Source organism: Venustampulla echinocandica (assembly GCF_003357145.1).
Source record: "Venustampulla echinocandica strain BP 5553 chromosome Unknown scaffold_6, whole genome shotgun sequence".
NCBI lineage: Eukaryota > Fungi > Ascomycota > Leotiomycetes > Helotiales > Pleuroascaceae > Venustampulla > Venustampulla echinocandica.
This window is the reverse complement of record NW_022474211.1, coordinates 101,844-120,184: the sequence shown is the minus strand read 5'-3', so window position 1 is coordinate 120,184 and position 18,341 is coordinate 101,844. Positions and strand designations below refer to the sequence as shown.

General features: G+C 46.5%; 7 protein-coding genes across 7 annotated transcripts; 3 read left to right on the top strand and 4 right to left on the bottom strand.

Moving 5' to 3' along the window:
* Positions 1–1,619: 1,619 nt before the first annotated feature.
* BP5553_07465 (Uncharacterized protein) lies at positions 1,620–4,621 on the top strand (the record flags this gene model as incomplete). Its single annotated transcript, XM_032016088.1, has 4 exons — positions 1,620–1,628; positions 1,686–1,796; positions 1,870–2,804; positions 2,854–4,621. 4 exons carry the CDS (start codon positions 1,620–1,622, stop codon positions 4,619–4,621), a joined length of 2,823 nt encoding a protein of 940 aa, XP_031867319.1.
* Positions 4,622–5,583: 962 nt separating this feature from the next.
* On the bottom strand, positions 5,584–8,037 carry BP5553_07464 (putative multidrug resistance protein 2; the record flags this gene model as incomplete). The annotated part of the gene is made up of 1 exon (XM_032016087.1): positions 5,584–8,037. The coding sequence occupies one exon, from the start codon at positions 8,035–8,037 to the stop codon at positions 5,584–5,586; it is 2,454 nt and encodes an 817-aa protein (XP_031867318.1).
* Positions 8,038–8,299: 262 nt separating this feature from the next.
* Positions 8,300–10,210, top strand: BP5553_07463 (Uncharacterized protein; the record flags this gene model as incomplete). Its single annotated transcript, XM_032016086.1, has 3 exons — positions 8,300–8,515; positions 8,634–10,001; positions 10,055–10,210. 3 exons carry the CDS (start codon positions 8,300–8,302, stop codon positions 10,208–10,210), a joined length of 1,740 nt encoding a protein of 579 aa, XP_031867317.1.
* A 323-nt stretch (positions 10,211–10,533) lies between these two features.
* BP5553_07462 (Clathrin light chain) lies at positions 10,534–11,430 on the bottom strand (the record flags this gene model as incomplete). Its single annotated transcript, XM_032016085.1, has 3 exons — positions 10,534–10,986; positions 11,065–11,297; positions 11,388–11,430. The coding sequence occupies 3 exons, from the start codon at positions 11,428–11,430 to the stop codon at positions 10,534–10,536; spliced, it is 729 nt and encodes a 242-aa protein (XP_031867316.1).
* An 896-nt stretch (positions 11,431–12,326) lies between these two features.
* BP5553_07461 (uncharacterized protein) lies at positions 12,327–15,339 on the bottom strand (the record flags this gene model as incomplete). Its single annotated transcript, XM_032016084.1, has 4 exons — positions 12,327–13,129; positions 13,190–13,994; positions 14,046–14,774; positions 14,827–15,339. The coding sequence occupies 4 exons, from the start codon at positions 15,337–15,339 to the stop codon at positions 12,327–12,329; spliced, it is 2,850 nt and encodes a 949-aa protein (XP_031867315.1).
* A 302-nt stretch (positions 15,340–15,641) lies between these two features.
* BP5553_07460 (uncharacterized protein) lies at positions 15,642–16,740 on the bottom strand (the record flags this gene model as incomplete). The annotated part of the gene is made up of 4 exons (XM_032016083.1): positions 15,642–15,966; positions 16,015–16,154; positions 16,207–16,635; positions 16,684–16,740. 4 exons carry the CDS (start codon positions 16,738–16,740, stop codon positions 15,642–15,644), a joined length of 951 nt encoding a protein of 316 aa, XP_031867314.1.
* A 382-nt stretch (positions 16,741–17,122) lies between these two features.
* Positions 17,123–17,899, top strand: BP5553_07459 (uncharacterized protein; the record flags this gene model as incomplete). Its single annotated transcript, XM_032016082.1, has 4 exons — positions 17,123–17,125; positions 17,176–17,500; positions 17,552–17,740; positions 17,787–17,899. The coding sequence occupies 4 exons, from the start codon at positions 17,123–17,125 to the stop codon at positions 17,897–17,899; spliced, it is 630 nt and encodes a 209-aa protein (XP_031867313.1).
* Positions 17,900–18,341: the final 442 nt, after the last annotated feature.

Sequence of the window (18,341 nt, the reverse complement as noted above, 5' to 3'; positions counted from 1 at the left end):
GATGTAAATAAAATAGAGCAAAAAATGAATTTGCTCTTGGTCAAGCTTGCCTCACCTTATTTTAAGGAGAAGGGAATACTTACAGATTACATTTGGTGGTGAACTTAGCTCCTCCGACTTATACAGATCTTTTCTCATTGGAGGGATCCGCCACGAGACTGGAATCACCCAAGGACTCGTGTGGTTCACCTTCCTCCGATCAAGAAACTGCAGTGTAAACAGATATCTTCCACTCAGTTGGCCAGGCTGAGCTTCTACTATAACTGCCTTGCCTACTCCTCTTTAGCTACTCTAAACTAGTATTTGAAGCAAAACCTCAGGTTCGTTAGGCGTTGTATGATACGCCTGGTTGGCCCCGTGCACTGAGCGTTGGCAGATGTAAACATACGATGTTTTCAGGATCCCTATCTTTGGAGCCTGGCCGAGTGTTAGTACCAGGTTCCTTAGAGGTCGCGAAAGCTGAGACAGCTTGACCATTAGAGCATTATTTTGTTTCCTTTTTGCTTGTTATGGTATATATATCGCGTATTATCTTTAAGCGATAGTGAGAGAGCAAAACCAAAAGGCGTGGTTTGATTACATTTTGCTTATTATATATTGCGTAAATTAAACTAATATTTTTTAAGCATAGGGACTAGAGAGCAAAGTGATTACCGTAGGTTGGAAAAGTCAAGCTCAGGATATTTAAAATATTGTGCTTCTATTTATTAAAGATATGGTGGTCGTGGGGTTCGAAGTGAATTGCCAAAAGTGAAGTCCTGATAGTTCTTGTCGCTAAACGAAAGAGTATCCCGAATCCCAGACACAAACCTCGCTACATTATAACTAGGCGGGGATACCTCGAGCGTTTTTTGATACAAGATAGCTGCGAGTTTATCGAGGTGTGGTTGGTAGGAGAGAGCATACTACTCGTACAATAAGAAAAGGAAGTGAAGGTCCAACAAGTGTTAGTCTCTTAAACCTTAGAAGGCTCGTTAATCAGTAGTTGTGTGGGGTATTGTAGAAACGCTAGCAGCGAGAGAGAGATTGTGTTGCAATATAAAGCTCTTTCATTTGTATTTCTCATCAAACTTTTAGCAGCCTAGAGAGGGAGATATAACAGGTAAACCCCACAGTTGTAAGATAAATCTCCTTTCCAGTTCTCCGATAGCAAAGCACGGTTTTTGACCATAATAATTATCATGGGCATCAGTTTGCCAATCAAGGTGCTGACAAGGGCAAAAGACAGTAATAAACAAGAACAACATAACTATGAAATGGATTAAAATAGAATAATGCAAAACGGTATGAATCAAAATAAATAAGCTAAGATGAGTAGAGGAAATTTCACGTTTTATAATTTGAATTCATGATACGTTCAAGAGTTATAACTTATGCAAATAGACTGTAACGGGGAATTTTCACAGTTTAGGGTTTCAATTCGGCACTTGCACTGTGAAAAAAAGGGGGGGAAAGGGGAAGACGAGTTAGACGAGGTTCCTTTGCCTCGGGCTTTAGCATGGCCCGTGCAGGTTGCTGTAAGTTCACCCCTGTTCATAATCTACAAGCGCGTTCCGCGTTTGAGTTCGAGATGACATTAATGCGACCTCAGAAACGATGGACATGAGTACCATCAAGCTATGGACTTTGTAAGGAAATTGGGATCTTAGCAGTTGTATATCTAGTCTTGCTGACAATAAATACAGTGGTCACGCTTAATAGCGGGCACCTCCCTTGCCCCGGGGGGGAACAAGGCTGCATCCCATAATCCGGAGAAGCGTCTGGCACGCTTCAAGCGGGAATACAGCAAGTTATTGGTATGTTGGATGTATTTCCTAATTCCAGCATGTGTTATTATTCTTAGGAAGACGTTGCTAATGTATACTGTAGCAAGTATGGCGTGGAGCGTCAAATCTATCCAGAGATTACGAAGCCTCCGAGAGCATACGAGATAGCCTTCAGGAGCTCACCACAATCCTCAGCGATGAATCGAGACGGCCGTTACCACATCCATGCATTGTATTTGCATCCTCGAAGCAGATTTTTATTCCAATAGGCAAGATCGCCACGACATCATACAATGAAGGGATCATTCGAGAAGGGGTGGCATTTTTCGCTACATTGATCGATAGCGAGGAGGAGGATTTCGTGGAGAACGAAGTCTTTTCAAGTAATATGATGAACTTGTTGGTCAGGATTACTGGGGCGAATAGCATACGCCTGACGTTAGAAACGGAGGTTGAAGTCGTGGAGCTAGCTTTCAACATCACTACCAAGATCAGGCTTGATCCCGAGATTCTGCCTGCTTGGTTCACGGCACAACAGCGAAGTGATACCGCGGATGATAGCCAAGATGCCCACGAGAAGTTTACGGGCAAGACACACAAGGAGGACTTCCCGTTGTTCTACCTTCTGATAGATTATATACACCATGAAGGACGGATTGGAGACTTCGCGAGAACTGGCCTCCTTTATATCATCGAAGCTGCCTCAAATTCCGTGGCTTTGGAGCAGTGGATAGTTGAGAGTGATCTTGCTACCCTTATGGCAACTGGGCTGGGGGCTTTATACAGCCAGTTAAGTCGCAAGCTTGTCATCGACTTTCCTGCGGATGAATTACCTCCTATTCTAGCACTGTCAGATTACCAACACCCCGCGACGACATCCGAGATCGTCAGCTCAGGTTCGCTAGAATTTCAAGGCCATATGGAGACGTTTCTGTCACATTTGGTGTTTTGGCAGGATGTTTTGAATCATTGCAAGTCTGTTGAAGTTAAGCAAACACTTCTAGAGCACTTTCAGATCATATTTCTCCAACAATTATTGTCAGTTTACCTCTATTTGCTTCTTCTTTTCGAGCTAACAGATTTTTAGATATCCCTCCCTGCTCGAGTCATCTGATGTTGACGGTGGTTCGTCTGTGGCTGTTCTGACGTATCTCCGCCGAATACTCGAATCTCTCGACCATCCGGATATGATCCATCTTATTCTGCACTATCTCCTTGCCTTGCCTGATGTAACTCCCGCGCCATCTGGATCTCGTGCATCTGTTAGCGCTGCTAGGAAGAGGAAGTCGATGGATCTCGCAACGATGATGGCTACTCAGATAGAGGAGTTTTCATCAACACCAGCGCTCTTCAACCTTGTTGATTTGATCCAAGCAAGTCTTCAATCCGAAAGTCATCAGACTATATCCGTCACACTACAGCTAGTTTCAGTGATTCTGAGGCGGCATCACCGGTATGCTGTGACCACTCTTTTGTGGACCAGCCAGGTACTCTCAGAAGGGCCACAGAGGCCAATTGGCGCGCACGACAAGGAAATAGACTTCCTACTCGGTTTAGCCGGAAGTCTAGGAGGAGACGATAACTTTGATGAGATTTACGAAAATCATATCAAGGATGTCATGGCAGTATTAGAAAGTCATCCATGCTCGATAACACTGGTAGTACCGAAATCCACAGGGGGGGCTGTGAAATCTCCGGGAACGCAAGGGTCTATTCCTGGTGCTCCTCGTGATATTCGGGCGCATACGCTGAGGCCCGAAGACCCAATGCTGAAGACTCTGCTTGGGATATTGGCAACCTTTTTCACCAACTCAGTGGAAACAAATTTATCACTCACAGCAGCCATCGTTGATTTGGCTACTTGCGGGTTTATGCGCATAGATGGTTGGCTGCTCCCGGATCCGTCGAAATACGTCTATGAAGAAGACGAAGACATTTTAGAGGACCCTCACTTCATCGATTCAGGCGATCCCATCGAAATCCAAGAGAAAGCTCAAATTCGGGCTCTAAAGAAGATGCGACGAACGCCCTTGTGGACCGAGTCAAACTTCCCCGCCTTCATCACACAATTAGAAACTCTAACCGACCAAGTATCAACCTACCGTTTCGAAATACCACGTTTCGAGGAGCTCCTTCAACAACGCCGCGAAGCCTTCCAAGCGGCATCATCAGCAACCTCAACACCTATCCCAGTTCGTCACCCCCCGCGCTCCAGTTTCGAATCGCCCTCCCGCTCCGTTTCACCCCCGCGGAAATCAGGCTTCGATACCCTCGCCCAACGAATATTCCCGGAACTCGCCACTCCATCTCGTTCCAACTCCCCCCGTGGCCGCCGAAGTCAGGACCAGCCACGTAGTAATAGCAATGCTCTTAGCGGCGGCTATGGCCTGGCAACTCCTACAAGCTCACGAAACCCAGCTGCCCCTCCGCAATTCCCTATGGGCAGGGAAACGCCTTCTCGTGATAGCTCGCGCGCTTTCTCCTCCAGCCCTTTGCGTGATTCCTCGAGAGGCCACGAGGTACCCGCCAGTCAGGCAGCAGCGTTCGCAGCTATAGACCAAAGCATCCTTGTAAGGAAAGTGGGATTACCGCCTGCTAAAGGCGAGGTGGCGCCTGTTCCATTTCCTAATTTAAGGCGCGGTGACATCGACGCGGATGCGAGTGCCCAAGGTAGCGCTGATGAGCCGAGCGTCTCTGGTGATAATATGGGCGGTGACGAGAAATATGAGGAGCAAAAGACAGTTACAGTCAGCCATGTATTAACCAATGTCCTAGTGCTGCAAGAGTTTCTCCTTGAGCTAGCAGCGCTGGTCCAGGTTCGGGCGGGCTTGTTTGGGGAGGTGAAGTTTGTATAGATGGACGTTTTTTTGCCGCTGCGAGTCTCAATGGCGGAGTGGTTGATCCTATTTTGCATTGCATTGTTGTGTCGGTTGGTTGGAGGGTTGGTTGGTTGGTTAGATCGAGATACCTATTCTGCGTTGTTTATCTAGAGCCGTCCATTTCCTAGTTCTCTCTATAACTATCTAAGTTGGCAGTTTAGTTGTGAAAAACAACTACAAGTTATCTCTAGCTGATGAATGCTTCTCTATTCTCTTCCTTGTTGCTAATCAAAGGTAAATCCTAGAGCGATTTATAGATCCCGCGCTCACGATCTATCTACCTACTCTTGTCTGTATATTTCATACTATACAGCTATTCACGTAAACCTCATTAGCCAACCTACATATCGCAGCTACAATTTTGCAAGACCATTCAACACCCTTGCTAAAACGAATAATATGGGCGGTACGAGTACATACCTGCTCTACTGACTTTATTTATATTTATCCCCTTGCGGACAGGGGATTATCCTGATAGTAGAATTTCCAGTCTCGTTGGATCTCAAATATATATTACACGATTAATAGCAATGGGATCCCCCTAGAATAATGAGTATAAATAAATAAAAATAAGAACGATGCTACTGTACATTTCTTCCTTAAGAGGAGCAACACAACAGGTTAGGGCAACCATGTATTTTTTTCATGACCACATGCCCGAATAGAGGCGTTTACAGGTTACTAATATGTGAACAGCTTTTTTTTAGTTACCTGCATCTATCGAGCGGAGTATTATATACACATCTTTCTTAGCCTTCCCTCGCAGTACGCCAATTCGGGGATTATTCAACATAATACACAGCATCCTATTTTTGGTATCGACATGCCGATCAAGGATAAAAGGCCAAAAAGCTGCGCCGCGGCGTGACAGGTATCTATCAATCCACCTGCCAAGCCCTCCGATATTCAAAACCAACTCACAACAACTCCGCATCCATTTATTTAACCTGATCCCCGGTCTTTTCTATCACGGCTTCAGCTTTTGTCTGCTCTTCTTCGAGCTCCCTCAACGCCTCCTCAACATCATCTCCGTTCTCGTCAATATCGTCATCCTGCTCTTCACTCATGATGGCTAAGTCCTGCTCGATTCGTTCCGTCTCGGTGAGCTGACCTTTGGTTTCCACTTGTCGCTTGTCTACCAAGTCACCACCAGTCATCTGCCATTCCATCAATTGCGAGAATGCCGATTCCGGGTTCTGCGATAATGCGGTATAGGTGCCGGTCTCGGCGACCTTGCCGTCGTTTGAGAAAACGATGATATGGTCGGATCTCTTGATGGTAGATAATCGATGGGCAATGGAAATAGTGGTATTTTGGCCCTTTAGCAATGCTGCTAGCGCGGCGTTGACGAGTGTCTCGGATTCAGCATCCAACGCTGAAGTTGCTTCGTCCAGAATCAAAATGTCTGGGTTTTTGAGCAGCGCTCTCGCAATTGCGATTCTTTGCTTCTGTCCGCCAGATAGCTGGGCGCCTCGAGGGCCAACAGACGTATCCAGTCCATCCGGGAAGTCGCTAATAAATCCGCAATTTGCTTTCTTTGCCGCAGCAGTGATTTCGGCTCGGGAGGCGTGAGGTTTGCCGTATGCGATATTTTCCGCAACTGAGCCTGAGAACAGGACTGGTTCCTGACCAACTAGCCCTATTCGGCGACGGAGAGATTTGCCATTCATGGTTGAAATATCTTGCCCATTAATGTATATCTTGCCTTGCGTTGGGTCGTAAAATCTTAAAAGGAGAGATGCGATGGTTGATTTGCCACCGCCGCTGGGACCAACGATTGCAACATTGGTCCCCGATGGGATCTCAAAATCGAGACCCTCAAATACGTTGACTGCTGGTCTGGTGGGGTATGCGAAATGGAGGTTCTCAAACCTAATCGGCCCTCGAGCAGATTTAACCTTGGTGCCAACGGTAGCAGGAATCGTAGGCTTCCGGTCTTGTAATTCGAACAACCGACTGGCGGCACCAACCCCTTTCATTAGCTCTGAGTAGAAGCTCGAAAGACCGAACAAGCTTGATCCTGCATAGGCGGTATACATCAAGAACGACGTTAGGTCTCCAATGCTGATGAGTCCATTCTTGACCATCGACCCGCCAGAGTATAGAAGAGCCAAGATGGTCATATTTCCGAAGAAGCCAGATGAACTGAAGAAAGTGGCGCTGATAAGTGCCTCTTTTTTGCCCAGTGCGAAGATCTTCTTGATCTGATGGTTGTACCGTCCAACTTCCTGGGCTTCTCCAGCAAATGCTTGACTGGTCCGGACGTTACCAAGCCTTTCTTCTGCAATCTTAGTCAACGTTCCGAGATTCCGTTGGATCTTTCTGCTGAGATTCCGAATCATTCTTCCATAGAAGAACGCGCCGATGGCTACTGGAGGAAACATCAAGCACAAAATGCTTGTTAGCTTCAAGCTAACCCAGGCCATGGCCGCAAATCCAGCTCCACCACTGACAAGCGCTCTTAGCCCGTCGGATAGATTCTGTGTAATGCTCTTACCAACAATGACTGTGTCGGAACTGAGACGGGAGAGCAGGTCTCCAACCCTATTTGCATCAAAAAATTCAGCGTTCTGGACAAATGTCCGCCTATACAGCTGCGACCGAAGCCTGGCAACTATTCTTTCCCCGACGATTCGTAGGACAATGATTCGCCCATAATTGGCAGCGGCTCCAATAGTCAAGACAGCTCCGAGGGCAAAATAAAACTGTGTAAGATCAAGACCGAATAGCCTGTTCCCTTCAGATGCATCCTTGGTCGCAAGGTCCAATATTTTTCCGATGGAGAATGGTATCGACATGGTGATAGAGGACGATATTAGCAACAATGCAAACGCAAGAGCCAGCCATTTACTCTCTGGCTTTGCAATCTTGATCAACCTCCATATCTCCTTGAACCCTGCTGTATTCCCCTGCGGTTTTGGACTCGACAAACGCGCGCTCAGGTTGATCTGCGCTGCCTTGGCAGCCTTTTCACTCCTCTGGAACCCGCCTTGCTCATCGATGAGATCTTCCGCCTCCTCTTCCCTTCTCGCCTTCTCTTTTTCTATCACGTCCTGCCTGTCTGTGTCCTTCGGCGCTTCCCGCAGAGCAGGTTGGTTTGTAAACGACCGCAATTGAGAAGTGGGAGACCTCCATGGCGATGAGAGGCCAGTCCGAGGCCGTCGGACAAGCTCCGCGACGGGCGATTGCAGGCTGGACTTGGATCTACACTGGAATAGCGAGGGCGCGGCCGGGGCCTGGAAAGGGAGATTGAAGCCAGGATTGTGCTTTCTGGGCAACCGACTAGCAATGGCTGTAGGTGTCTTGCTTGTGGATGTGAATTGTCTCGAAGAAGCTATGTCGATGGCCGACGCACGCCAGCCATGACCTCGGAGTACAACAGCAGCGCGCATCGCGACAAGCGTTGGCGAATAGAAGTCGAATTATATCGGGGCCACCAGAATCACCAGAATACGGGGCGAATGACATTCAAATAGCGGCTCCTGTGAAGTCCCATGGTCTCGTATTCGTTGCGTGCGAACGTAGATAGGCGGTTGTGGTGGTGTTGTTGTATCATAAAAGAAATGATCATCTAGTCGTTCGGAGGTAAGAAGTCTCCGTGCTGTTGTCGACGGTCTTATTAGCTTCGGCCTTCCGTCATCGGGGGCTGCGGACATGTGGGTGCCGGCTAAATTTCGGAGCAAGGTGCTTGCCGAGCCTGTACGGAGGCCGCAGCTCATCGAACATTCGAGCGACAAGAACAAGAACAAGAACTTGGAGACTCGACCGCAACAACATCCCATTCTCTCAGCACAACAACACAGTATCTCCCAGGAATTGCACGGGAAGAAACCAGCAGTATTCAAAATGCCTGTGGATTACAGTAAATGGGTAAGTACACTCCCACTTAATCTCAGGCATGCCATGTACCTGAACATCATTATTCCCCCACCTCCCCCCAGTTCACCTTCAAGCCCACCAGGCTGAATCTCGAGGCTGACCACCCCAGGATGCGCTCGAGTTGAGCGACGACTCGGACGTCGAAGTCCACCCCAACGTCGATAAACGCTCCTTCATTCGCGCCAAACAAAATCAAATCCATCAGCAGCGCTTCGAGCGAAAAAATAAAATCGAGACGTACAAGTATGAGCGCGTGGTCAACGATGGCCTGCTCAAACGCATCAACGCTCTCCTGGCCGCCCTCGAGTCTCATAGCGCCGATGCAGACAAACGCAGCCCGGATGAACTCATGTTCATGGCCATTATGGAGACGGCTGGAGATTCCCCGAATGAGGCTCCCCCGCCGCCCCCGGCTGGAGTGCATACACAGGAGAAAGAGCAACCAACATATTCCAAAATGATGGCCGCATTAGTTGACCAAGTGAAGGCCAAGGTTGACGAGGACAAGCCTGAAAACAGATTTGCGGCTTATGTCGAGGATGTCAAGTCTCATAAGGCCAAGGTTGAAGATTTACAAAGGCAGCTGCTGGAAGAGTTGGACAGCTTAGAGAAAGAGGAAGGCAGAAAGATTACCAGTGAGAACATACATACAGGCTTTGACAGCTCTCATGTCACCAAAGGCAAAGCAGAGGATAAGTCTACTGGGGAAGCCAAGAAGTCGACGCAGAAAGCCCAAACAGTGGAAGTACTGAACCCCCAGGCGCTTGGCAAGCCACTCCTAACCAAGAAATCCGACGGCCAACAATCCTCTGGCGCGGATGCCGACGCTGATGAGCCTATGGGCGGCGATGATGACGATGAGGACGAAGTGGAGGCTTCAGAGCTAGGCAAGAAGTTCGCATCAATCAAGGCAGGGGATTATCGGACATGCTTAGAATTTATTTCCCAGCATCCCGAGGTAGTAGCGGAGAAGGAGACAGATGGACTTCTAGTCCTGGCCTTCAACTCTGCGATTGATGGTGCGTATGAACTTGCGCGGCAATGTGTACATCAAGCCCTTCTTCTCCAATACTGCAGAGCACTAGGTCGAGATGGCGTTAGGATGTTCTTCAAGCGCATCACCACTCCTGGCCACCAGGCTCAAAAGGTCTTCTTCGATGATGTTAACTCCACCTTTGCACGGATCAAATCAAGAGCGAAAGAAATCGAAAAACAGAGAGCCCAAGAGGAGGCAGAAGGCACTGGTGGTGTGGAGCAGATCCAGCTGCATGCTGTTGACCCTAATACCACGATCAACATCCAGATCCCCCCTGAGAACAGCTCGGACCCGGCAGAGATTAAGGCGAAAGAGTTGTTTAACGCTTTCCCACCTGGGCTCCAACGGGCATTGGAGAGCGGAAGCTTAGATGAGGTCAATAAAGTATTAGGGAAGATGAGTGTAGAGGAAGCTGAGGAGATCGTGGCCCAACTGAGCGAGGTGAGTTGTAAAGTCCTTTGACGTGATATATGTCGGTTGTTAACATGTTATAGGGCGGTATGCTATCTGTTGAAGAGCAGATCATTGACGCTACGACGGAGGAAGGGCAGAAGGCGCTAAAGGAGTTCGAGGAGCAGGAAAAGGCAGCTCAACAAGAGCAAGCTGCTGAACAAGCAGCTCTTTCAAAGTATTCTGACGATCCAGAGTAATCAATTTCACAGTTACGCTATATGCGGGAGTGATTATGGACATGATGATTTGATGGCAACGAAATGAATAGCATTGCACTGCATAGGTATCGAGTGGGAAGCGCAGCGAGTTAGTTATTTATTAGCAAAAGCATTGCATTCACACAAAGTTATCAACTTCCTTCGTGAAGGAAGCCGACATGGTCTCTGTCATGTATTTTCAACGCCCCCATTCGCCCATATCCACCAAAAAAGGCTGGCCTCGCGATGAAAGACAAACCATCCATGCACTAAGATCTTACAAGTTTCTCCATAGGTCCTCTCTCTACACGTCTCAAATTAACCTAGTAGCCCGTAACACCAGGAGCCTTCTCATCCTTCTTCAGACTAATCAACAGCTCCCTAAACTTCTCCTTCCCAGTTCCGCTCGCTCCACCCCTAGCACCCTTCCCACTCAAATCGACCAGCTTCGCGATCCGCTCCCAGCTAGTTCCACCGGCAGACGTATCCTCCCTGCTCTCCAAGAACTCCTCAGCCTCGCGTCTCGTCTGCGCAATCATCTTCTCCTTCTTCGAATTGTAGTTCTCGTAGAAGTCATCGATGTTTTGCTGCGCGGCCTTGATGGTTTCAGCCTTGCGCTCTTCCGACTTCTCCTCGCGGGATTGCAGTTGCAGGTCGCGGCGTTCGCGCCATTGTTTGATTACTTCGGGCTCTTCTTCCTCTTCGGCGTATGGGGCTTGGTAGGATGATTGGAAGGGCGCGGGTGTGCCGGTGATGGTTCCTCCTGGGGCTACGTTCTGTTTGTTTGCTGTGTTAGTGGCGCTGCTACTAATGTAATAGGGGATGGTGGGATATGGAAAGAACCCCGTACGTACCTCGTTCCGCGTATCAATAGCTGGATAAGAGCTCTCGAATTCCGTGACCTCCTCGTTGCTACCGCCGCCGCCTAGAAGATCATCGTCGCCATCCTCAACAAAGGCTGCGTTGTCGTTGCCTGTTGCGAATTGGTCGGCGTCATCACCTAGCAGTGCCTTCTCACGGCTGAGGAAGTCGTCCCCGCTGGCTGTCTCGAAGCCGGGTGTTCCAGCTTGTGATGAGAGTTGTGCTGCTGGATGTGGTGTTAGCAAGATTGCTCAGGCCAGTAAGTTGATGTTGATGAAATGTAGTTCCCCTGGGTATAAGGGTGCGCCACACATACCGCCAGAATCGAACTCTTCGAGGGACGGAAATCGGTCTGCCATGATGGGTACAGCTCGGTGGCGAGGGAGGAGGGTGGGGATATATGGATACGGATTGGAGATGTGAGGTGGTGGTTGCGGAGGCAGATGGGTATCACGGTGATGCTGTGTACTGCTTCGCGATTAGGACAGAAACCGGTGCTCACTTGAGCACCGCGAGCAGCGCTGCTCTAGGCCGCACGGGCCCGCACGTCACGTATCATGGGATTTCTTCGGGACAACCTCGGCACTCACTCACTGACTGTTGTGGTATTAACTGGATTATATAAAATCGGCAGATAGGTACCTTATGTACAAATACTAATAATCTATAGTAGATAGAGAGCTTAGCTCTTTATCCATTTGACCTACGACGAATATAAGCCCCAAGTCTACGCCCTATTCGTCCCCTACTTTTCGTTCTGTATGGTCTACGTCTACTTCCGATTAACCCATCTTTGATTGATAGGATTATATCGATATAGCTAGGGAAATACTCTGCTCTGTATTTCTCGAAATTGGAGCAGAACAAGAGCCTCGGGTATGGAGACTATATCGCGAGTAGTTGGTCGTTGCTTCGTTGAAATTAGAGCCTAAGGAGTAGAGTACATCTAGGGTGCAGCATGGGGTCCCATTACCCACGCCCCAGATGGGCTGGGGCGCCCCCATGGGTGGGGCGTCGAGTTTCCTGCCCCATGGGGCATGGGGCTGGGGCGTACGAAAAGTATACCCCAATCATGGGGCCCCATGGGTTTAATTATACACTATCATAATTATAATACACTGTCATAATTTTAATATATACATAACTTTATATAGAATTAAAGTCAGGTTAGTAGACAGGTTAGTAGAGTACAATTTCAACAGAATCACTTTATATATATAAGTAGTATAATATTATATTATTATATATTATACTACTATTTTTGAGGACTAAATATAAGTTTGGGAATCCTTTTTCGAGAGGTTTGTCGAGTCGTAGTATTGGAAAGAGAGTCTGCTTTACGTTTAGCAGAGTATGACTCTATTGGAGTAGGTGTAGTCGACTGTCTCTGACGCGGAAGTGGTATTGCAAAGTCGATATCTGAACCTATAGTAGGGATACTCGCACTTTCCTTTTCTCCTACTAGCTGATTAGAAGATGGAGTAGGAGAACTTGGAGGAGGCGAGCTCTCAAGGTCATATACCTGCCGGCTTTGACGGCGGCTAGTACTCGACTCTGCTTCCAAGGCAGCAATATATCGTTCCCGCCGTATCCTACGAGGGGTTTCTTGATGTAAAGATTGCGAAGCGCCAGCAATCTTTTTCGGGCTAATACGACGACTTATTGCATAATTAGCAGCGTAAGCTTCGACTTCGGCCTCATCTTCGTCGCTAATATAACTTGTCGTTAACCTTTCCTTGAACTCCTCCTCACGGCGACTTATTTCTTGATCTTGCTCCTCGAGAGTAAGCTCGTCTACCATAGTCGTTCCAATATCATCATTAGCTGGCAGTTCATCATATGAGCGTCCAAGCATAATTGCTCGGATCGTGAGTGGAGCTAGCCTTGCTCGACGTGGATCGCAGACATCCTTTGCAACATTAAATACGCGCTCAACACTAACAGCTGCAGCTGGAGTGGCCAAAATATCTCGTGCAAAAGCAGCTAATGCGGGTAGCTCGGCCTCTTGGTCCTTCCACCACTCTAGATCGGTCCTACTATCACTTGGCAGTTTTGGAGCTAGAATCAAAAAAAGGTTAGTAGAAGGTTAGTAGAAGATTAGTAGAGCGGAGCACTTACATTCCCGAAGGTACCTCTCCAATTCTGACTCGTCATTATCAGTATTTGTACCTAGCCAATTCCTGCCCCAAGTCGAGCTAAGAATCAAGTGTAAGTCGTGACGAGCACGGGCCGGCTTCTGACGTTTATGTACAGAGTCCCCCTTTTTCTGATATTTCTTAGTATATATAGAGGTTAGCTGCGAGGTATATTCGTATTCCCAGTCAGTACCAAACTCAGTAGAAGAAAGCCCACTATCTGTTTGAAACGATGATGTTTTAAATCCAGGTGTTAATATCATTGCAAAGGCGTAAAGCGATCCAAGGTCTTTGTATGTTTCAGTGTAATACTTTCGGAGCTTTTCCTGTGCAGCGCCTAGCCCTACTAGTAACTCCTGTATCCACTTTATCTGTGGTCCATGCCTTCGCCCAACCTTGACTTCGAGCTGTGCAGTCATTTGTTCGATATGTGTAAACGCTATATCATAGAACGTATATACTGCGCCAATTGAAATCCCTTTCGACTGTCCGATCTGGTCTGTTAAAAGTACAAATGGTTTTGTAAGATCAATAAGATACTCGACCTGCTTCCACTCATGTTCAGTAAGACGAAACATAGATGGTGTACCCCGGCGTGTATACTCGTCAATCGACAAGCGTAATTTCGTTGCGCGGATTAACATTAAACATGTCGAATTCCACCGAGTCTTAACATCTTGAATAAGCCGAAGAGGTGGTTTATTATTCCTTGCAAGCGATCGCTGTATATTATCGAATGTAATCCGGCGTTGTGGACTTGAATTGATATATATGCTTAGTTTTCGAACCTGGTAAATTTAGTTAAAGGTTAGTAGAGGGTTAGTAGACATAGTACATACCTTTGCCAGAGTAAACGGCAGCCCCTGGGACCCTTGTTCGGACTGAAACTCCTCCTCATCTATAGTATGCCAATTCTGTTTGAGCTCGTCGTTGGTCGGGTTTACCCGGATACCCCCAAGGATCGCCTGCAGGACTAATTGAAAGATATGAGAAAGACAAGGAACACTAACAATCTGCTGCGGGAACATAGAGCGGCCAGCTACTGTAAGCTTCGAAGTTCTAGCTTTGGTAAGAAGCTCGTTCATCTCAGCAACAAGTGTTTTGTTATTACTTGCATTATCTGCAGTAATAGTTCGTACTAACTCCCGTATCCCAAACTGCTCTAGTACATTGAATAGAACTTCTGCAAGATCAAGCCCGGAATGTGTAGAAGTCAATGGTTCGAACCCTATAAGCTCCGTGATAAAATTCCAAGACGAATCGATATAGTGAACGTTAACTGCCATAAAGGCAATATTAGTTGGACTAGTCCAGCAATCTAGTGTAATTGCAACCGATGCATTTGGTACTCGATTCTTCAATGCAGCTGGACCTAGTTGGTGTACTTTATCCATAATCCGCCGCTGAATCGTAGACGCAGATACCATAGCTTCCCCTGGACATAGATGCTGAACTAGTTCGCGAAACTTTTCATTTTCGACTGTACGAAAAGAGAGGTGGAGTGAGAGGATAAATCGAACAACGAATCCAGTCGAGGTCATATCATCGTAACGAGGTGTGGAAACAGCCTATTGAATAAGTTAGTAGAGTCTACTAACCCTCTTACTATATGTAACATACCACTTGTCTATGTGATTCATATATAGTCGACTGACGATATATTGTACCATTATTGCGAGTAAGAGCCTTCTTGCACTTGTCTGACCGGGTGTGTGCAATCAATGCCTTCGTCCCTGTTGATATACTCTTCGAATTCGGATGTGATAAAACCTCTTGACAAGAGAGACATACTACCGCAGGCTTCCCATCTCGAATATGTGCGCCCTGGGCATAGTTTGACCAGCTTGTTGAAGTCCGCGATCCTTCCCACTTAAGTGAAGCTGGGCGAGGTAGTGCATTATTAGCAGCGTACCAGGAAGTCCCGGACCACCATAACTCGAACTCGTGCTTCTGGGCTACTGACCATTGGTAGAACTGCTGATACTTTCCAATACGTTGTAATACGGATTCTTGATTGATATCCGATGTATTATAGACTCTGGGGGGGGATGACTGGAAGGCAGACGACGATAATACAAGCTCATCCATAAACTGGGAATCACTGCCGAAATTGGGTTCTTGGGAAGCGTTCATTGTATTAGTAACAAAGAGTAGACTTGTAATTGTCGGGGAGATATAAGTTTCGATTTTGGAATCAAGAGTTAGAACTTAGAAAAGATAATAATAGGGACTTCGAATCTTAATATGTACTGATATCTATTACGTACTACATACAGTAGTACAGACTAGCTAAGCTTACTAAAATAAAAAAGGTTAAAACTATTCTTTAAGTAGAATTAGTTACATAAATATATTATACTACTTTATACTTTATTCACAATATACAACTATATAAGACTTAGTAAGAGTTATTTGTATCTGCTCTACTTAATTATCTAAACCAGTACTGCTAGGAGTTCTGAAGAAATATCCACCGAGAAACTATCGCTATTAACAATAGTAGAAGGGTGAAAAAACAGCTGTGCCGCAGTTACTTTAAACCGCTCTGGAACAAATGCAAGTAGGAAAGCATTTGCACAGATTTGTGCATCCTTGGATCCAACAAACCCACAAGCTATATCATCAGTTCCATTCCACCAACGCGCAGGGCCAGGCAATTCAACCCATTCTTTTCTGTTCCATGACTGCATACTGCTCCACATTGCAATCTCGGATGGCTCAAAGTAATCTGTGGGGGCAAGTTGAACAAATGGTTGGTGCCTTGCAAGGGTTAGTAGACGTCTACTAACCTTATATAGAAAAACTTACCGAGCAGTAGTTGCTTTGTAAGACGCCGCATTAATCTCATAATAGCCACGTCGAGAGAGTCGGTGTAATTTTTCACGAAGACTGGCATAGGTGCTAATCCAGTGGCTTTTCCAGAGATCGTATCCAAATAACATAGCCTTCTATTCAAATATTAGTTATATTCGGTAAAATATTAGTCAAGAATAAACTTACTAGCCGGAGTTGGTCCTGAATTTTACTATTTGCAAGAACAGGAATGACCTCGTTATTGGCCAAATCATCTGCCCTTGTGAGCTCCTCATCCTCATCCTCGATATCGTCCCAATTCTCAGCCAGTAGATCTTTCTGCGCCTGAACCACTGAATCATAATCGACTTTATCTCTAATCCGGCCAGCCATAACATCAGCTTCCGCACGTGTAATAAGTGCTTGCTGCTGTGTCTGATCCGAGTTCTTATATCCATCAGTGCGCTTTAACTTTCTAACTGCATAGCTTTTTGCTGCCCTATCACGTTCCCGGGCCTTTTCGCGCTGCCATTTTCCCGGGTCTGCCTTCAGCATTTGCTGACGGGCACGCACCTTGACGGTGTTATGGTTCGTAGACAGGCCGCCTGGCGGGGTCGAGGGCATAGGTGGAGGAGGCTAGTAGACAGGTTAGTAGACAGGTTAGTAGGCACCAGAGCTACTTACTGCAGAGCGTGATTGGTCATTTAGACCAGCTGCCGTTGCAGAGCGCTTTGGAGGCATTTTATTGGTAGAAGCCCAAGTTGCAAGGTGCAGGGTCTAAGGTAGAGTGTTGTGGGGCGGAGGTGTAAGGTTTAAAAGTTCGAAAGCTGGAGAGGTTGAAGAAATTAAGCTAAGCGCGTTTGGGCGGTGAGCCGATTAAGCGAGCTCAGGCAGCCAGTCAGCATAAAGTAAATTTCTCCCACCTTTTACAACCTTACCTTCTATTTATCGGTCAACTAACCTAACTAAGCTGGTAAGCCCCTATAGCCCCTACCTACTATTATTTTAGGTATAGAATACTAACTTCACTTGCCTAGCTACTTTGTCGCGTCGCGTCGCGTCTGAAAATAAAAACAAAGCTCACTTTCAAGTTTTCGCCTAGCCTGCTGCTATACCTTCTGCTATGGTAAGTCTACTAACCCTCTACTAACCTTATTATATGCTAAATTGTAATAGTCTGACTTTGAGTCTGATTTCGGTGCTGACCAGGTCGGGGAGGAAAATGGCGATGATGACCTTGGACCAGATGCTGGATTCGTCCCTGGACAAGGACCTTTGGCTAGTGCCCTGGCAGGGAAGAAAAAGGGAGTCCGTAAAGGAGCAAAAAAAGCACCGCGAAAAGCTCCTACCAAAGCACCCCGCCGCCCCAAGCCTGCTCGTGGAAAGAAGCCAGTAAAGGGCAAGAAGAAGAAAACTGAAAACCTGCGAACGCCAATCTATAAGGCCCACCCTACCAAGGATAAAAATCCCAATGCACAACTCCGCCGTGTAAGGCCTGGAAGTAAGTCTACTAACCTTCTACTAACCTTGTACAATTTGCTGATATTTATAGCTCTTGCACTTCGTGAAATTCGCTACTACCAGAAATCCGAACTAATGCTTCTCCCCAAAGCACCATTTGTTCGTCTAGTCCGTGAAATCACACGCGGTGATCTGCAACATCATTTCATAAGATTCCAAGCTAGTGCTCTAGAAGCTATTCAATCGGCAGCTGAAGCTTTTCTTACCAAGGAATTCGAAAGTAAGTACATCTTAGCTGTCTACTAACCCTCTACTAACTTTACTAGTGGCAAACCTCCTGGCGATTCATGGAAAGCGTGTAACAATTATGCAGAAAGATATGAAACTCCTGCGTCAGTTGCGGATGCTTATGACAGGATCTGAGGTGCCAGGTATTTAGCATGGGCTGTAATTGTTTTTACTTGACTTTTTACGGCGTTATGGACAGAGCAATATACCCATCTGGCAGTTGCAGTAGTCATAGTAGTTAAGGGCTATGAATCAATGAATCAATGAATCAATGAATTAATAATTTAATTAATAATTTAATAATAATTTAATAATTTAATAATTTAATTTATAACTCTATTGATTTAATTATTAATAATATTATTTATATCTTACTCTATTCTTTATATTGAAAATATATATAAAGAGTTTATAGATTTCTTTTTCTAGAATAAATCGCTATTTATTATTATATAAGAGATCACATGATAACTCACATGCCCCATGGGCACCCGTTGCCCCATAAGCCACCCCCATGGGGCGCCCATAGGCTGGGTCGTAAAAGTACGCCCCACCCCATGGGTGGGTTGAAATCTCAAAACCCACCCCATGGG